The sequence below is a fragment of the Myotis davidii genome, unplaced genomic scaffold (genome assembly GCF_000327345.1).
Source record: "Myotis davidii unplaced genomic scaffold, ASM32734v1 scaffold523, whole genome shotgun sequence".
Classification (NCBI taxonomy): domain Eukaryota; kingdom Metazoa; phylum Chordata; class Mammalia; order Chiroptera; family Vespertilionidae; genus Myotis; species Myotis davidii.
The window spans coordinates 1198756-1203449 of NW_006295054.1; the positions used below are offsets into that span (position 1 = coordinate 1198756).

At 40.0% G+C, this 4694-nt stretch overlaps 1 protein-coding gene across 1 annotated transcript in view; it reads left to right on the forward strand.

The window, feature by feature from the left end:
• Positions 1–4694, forward strand: part of LEMD3 (LEM domain containing 3) — a 90025-nt gene that overhangs the window by 687 nt on the left and 84644 nt on the right. Inside the window, exon 2 of the mRNA XM_015567747.1 lies at positions 5–738. Within this exon, the coding sequence (XP_015423233.1) occupies positions 5–738 (734 nt within the window). The remainder of the gene's footprint in view (positions 1–4; positions 739–4694) is intronic.

Here is a 4694-nt window from a genome sequence, read left to right on the forward strand (position 1 = left end):
ACAGAGTCCCGGAGGCCGGCGAGGCGCTGTGGTCGAGCCGCACCGTGAATGGCAGCCGGCTCCTCGCCTACAGCTGCCGGGAAAACTACTCGGACTCGGAGGAAGAGGAGGACGTCGACGTGGCCTCCGGCCGGCAGGTACCGAAGGACGACTCCCTCCCCCGGCACCGGCCCCGGATGAATGACAGGGCGGCGGCCGCGGGGAGTCTAGACAGAAGTCGAAACCTCGAGGAGTCCGCGGCGGCGGGGCAGGGAGGGGCGTGTGAGGCGCTGGACTCCAGCCCGGTTCCTCGATACCGTGTGAACGCCAAGAAGCTGGCCCCGCTGCTCACCGACATGGACGCCACCCTGGACTCGTCCGCAGGCTCCCTGCTCAAAACCAATAATCATATCGGCGGCGGCGGCGCCCTCGGGGTGGACTCCTCCAGGATTTTCCCCAACAGCCTCCCTCCCAGTGCGGCGGTGGCCGCTTCGGGTTCACTCAGGATCAATCACTCCAATCACACGGGCGCCAATCACGCCTACCTGCAGAACGCTTACGGCAAGCCGAAGCTCTCCGAGCCCGAGGAGGAACTTCTCCAGCAATTTAAACGGGAGGAGGTGTCCCCCACCGGGGGTTTCAGTGCCCACTACTTGTCGATGTTTCTGTTAACTGCTGCCTGCTTGTTTTTCCTAATTTTGGGACTGACTTACCTAGGAATGAGAGGAACCAGCGTATCCGAGGATGGAGGACTCAGCAGTAAGTATTAAACCCCCGTGGGTAAGGTAACAAAAGGGGATGTTAGTGATCTGCCCCAGCTGCACTGGGCATTTGACGTGGGCTGACGTCCGCGTGCAAGAACATGGTTTAATAGTGAAGGCAACAGATTGAGTGCATTTGTGCCATTTTAAGAAAGAACATTATAACCGTTATCAGAATGATAATCCCCTGGCTGATGTAAAAATTTTTGTGTATGATAGGGGAACTCCAAAATACCTTATTTTTTAAAAAAGAACAAAACATTACAAGCCTGTTAGTAAAATGCATGTATTTACATTTTCTTTAGACTTAAATATAACTATACGTATACATATCAATGTTTCAAAAGTTTTGAAGCATTTTGACTGTTAAAAGGCATCATAAATACAGTGTTGTTTTATCAAATTGAGTTGTGATTCTGAAAGGCAGTGTAAGATCTCTTGAAATTCTGGTTCAATATTTTGTAGTATTAAATATATGGGTATATAGTTCTGTAAGTTTTAAAAAAGTGAATGAATATAGAAGGTAGGAAGGCACGCCTCTAAATTGGTTTCCCAGCCGAAAGCATCTCTCTTTTCACCCACGAAAAAAGTAGTGGTAGGCCATGTAGGAGTTTGCAGTCAGATTTATCTGGATTGGTTTCCAGGCCCTGCGATTTACTTGTTAAATGGCTAGAGGGAGGTGTGTGCATTCATTCATTAAGCTAGCATCATCTATGCTGAGCACTCAGGGTACAGCAGTGTAAAGTCAAAGTATTCCTGTCCTTCGACACAAGAAGATGAATGCAGATCATTTTGTGTTTATGAAGGAAGTAAGAATCGAGTACTTGGTGTATGCTACTTTAGGCTTGGTAAGAGTTAGGTACAGCTTGAGGTGAGACCTGAAGCAGGAGGAGAGCATTGCAGGGAGCTAGGAGAGCATTTGGGGAAGAGATTGTAAGAGGAAAGGCTTTTAGTTGAGCAAGAATCTTGTAGGTTAGAGTGGTTGGAGCACTTTGAGCCAGGGGGAATGAACAAGAGTTTGAGCTTTCCTTTTCTAATCTGTAAAATGATGCTAATATTGATTAGAATGATGCCTGTGAAGAATAAAAGAGAGAAAGTAAAGTAGTGCATGATAGACTGCTGAATACATAATTTCCCAGCTCCTTTTCCTCACTCCCCCTGAAACTTCCTACCCATTTCACCCAACGTGAATTCACTGTATCATGATTTGTATTTCTAAAATTGGCTTAGTATTAGATTTTTTTCAAAATAGTGAATGATGCAGCTAGGTAAAGAGTAGGAGTGAAAATAGTGTAAGCCTGGATTTGGATGCAGCCAATTTTAAGGTAGTTAAAGAATAGATTATTACTATTACTATATTACTATATTGCTTAAAGGAGTTAGAAGAGGACTGAAATACAGCCCTCATTTTAATTGGTATCCTGGGAGCAAGTGTGATATATTCTGTCCTGCCCTAGATACTTGTGAAAAAAAGTATCAAGGTCACCCTAGGAGTTCAGCTAGTAAAGTTCACATAAGTTAAATGACATTACCTATCATCAGTACTTATTTGCATCTGTTTCTCTGACAACACTAACTATATGACCTGTACCTTTTCTAAGAGCTAAGTACTTTACACATATTAAATCGTTGAATCTTCCCAACAACTCACAGAGACAGATGGTGTTTATCCTCATTTTGTAGATGAGGACAGTGAGATTCAAGGAAGTTAAGAAATGTACCCACAGTGGAACAGCTAGTGAGTGAAGGACTAAGATTTTGTTTCAGATTTTTTCAACTATAAAACCCATATTGGTAACACTACTTTGGGTATTGCTTGTGGAGAACTTTCTAAATGAGAGGGTACTTTTATTAGGATTAAGAAAACAATTGAATATTTGGTAGCATTTAAAACAGAATTGCTGATGAATACAATTCTCAATTTAGATGATTGTCATATCTTTCTCCTCACTGTTAAGAAAAATGAATACTACTTTCTCAGGTACCAAAACTTCAAATGGAATAGAAAAACATAGGACTGCTAAGGTTTTGGTTCCTTCTTCACCTCCGCCAGTGTTGAAGAAAAGAAATTATAAAGCGTTTTGCATTTTAATACATAGTAAATGTGAGGAAGCCAGAGGGATGCAAAGAACAGTAGCTAAGAGGTTGAGGATTTGGGTATAAGGACTTGTCAGAATGACCTTAGTCAAGTTTCTTAACCTTTGAGCTTCATTCTTTTGTATTAAATGATAACAATAATTTCTGCTGTCTGTGGGATTGTTGTGAGGATCAAATGAGATGGTTTGTTAAACATAAATTGGTATTATTCAAAAGTTTAGGTAAAACATATTCCTGGTAATCTATGTTATGTAAAGAGAAATAAGTAATTTCTGTAAATGACATTTAGTGTATTTCTTACCTATTCAACATTTAATTTTTATTAAATTCCACTAAATACACATTGTAGATAATGATACAGAAATTTGAATCAAAGCATAATGAATCCTTAAATGTATTACAGACTTAACTGTATACCCTGGTTGAAAACTATGCCTACTAGTTCAGTTAGGCTGCACACCTAACGGTGAATAATTTCCACTCCCTATATTTATGTAATATTCTGATCCTTTGTCATATTATAATGGTTAACTGATGTTTAACCATAGGGTTCATTGGTCAAATAGTGTGCTTAAGGGGATAGTTTTACTTTGAGTAATTATTCACCAGAAGATTGTAGGTTATATGTGAGAGAAAGCTTTAGTAAGCTTTTATTAGTTATTTAAATTATGTATAACGTAATTTAGCTTAGCCTTTTAAGTAGTTCTTAATCATTTGGTCTTTGAAGAATTTTCATCAATGCCTAGTTTTATTAATTGAATTATTATGAGTCTGCTTCCTCATCTATAAAATTGTGGGGTTGGATCTCTAAGCTCTTTCCAGTTCCAAGGTTTAAGATTCTAAGTTTGAACTGCCCTACCAAAACAACTCAAGGATCAGTCTACAGTCAGATCATGGCAACCCATCAAAAGAAAATAGGCAGAATAGACTGACTACCTTAGGCTTATATGATCATTTAGATAATGGTTTTCAGTTATAGAAGACATGATTTTTGTAGAAAATGTACATAGAGATCTATGAAGCAAAAATTAATGGGTATTGTATACTTCTAGTCTCATAATCACTTCTGATATAAGTTCAAATAATCCTTTCAGAACTTTTAAAATGTTTTTCATGTAATATGTACACTTATATATACCTTTGTGTATACATTTTCATTCAATAGTTGGGACAGGCTTCTCTAAAGAGAATTGAGCCCTAGCTGGTTTGGCTCAGTGGATAGAGTGTTAGCCTATGGACTGAAGGGTCCTGGGTTCGATTCCAGTCAAGGGCACATGCCCAGATTGTGGGCTTGATCCCCAGTAAGGGATGTGCAGGAAGCAGCCGATCAATGATTTATATATATGCGAGAGAATTGAGATCTGAATGACTTGAAGGAACTAACTAGTCACAGGGAGAAGAGAATTTTTAATAGAAATAATAGCAAGTATAAAGACCCTGAGGCAAAAACAAACTTGGCATGTTAAAGCATCAGAATAGAATGGTCAGTGTGGCTGGGGCATGGCATATGATAAAGTCACAAGTAGGCAGGGGATGGGTCATAAAGGACCTAAAGGACTTGAAGGCCATAGAAAGGAGTCTGAATTTCATTTTAAGTGACATTATACTATACATATTCTACAACTTTTTTCACTTAATATTGTATTCTGGGTACAATATTGTATCTTAGCCAATATTAAACCTCTTTCCTCCTCTGCCATTCATTCATTCAACCAACCCCTGTCTGGTTTACCATCCATTCTTCTCTGAGCCACCAATTACTCAATTGCAACAGACTGAGGTATTTCAGAGGAAAGGTGGGGGGAGGATTAACCAAAGCACTTGTATACATCCCGGTGCACAAAATTCATGCACGTG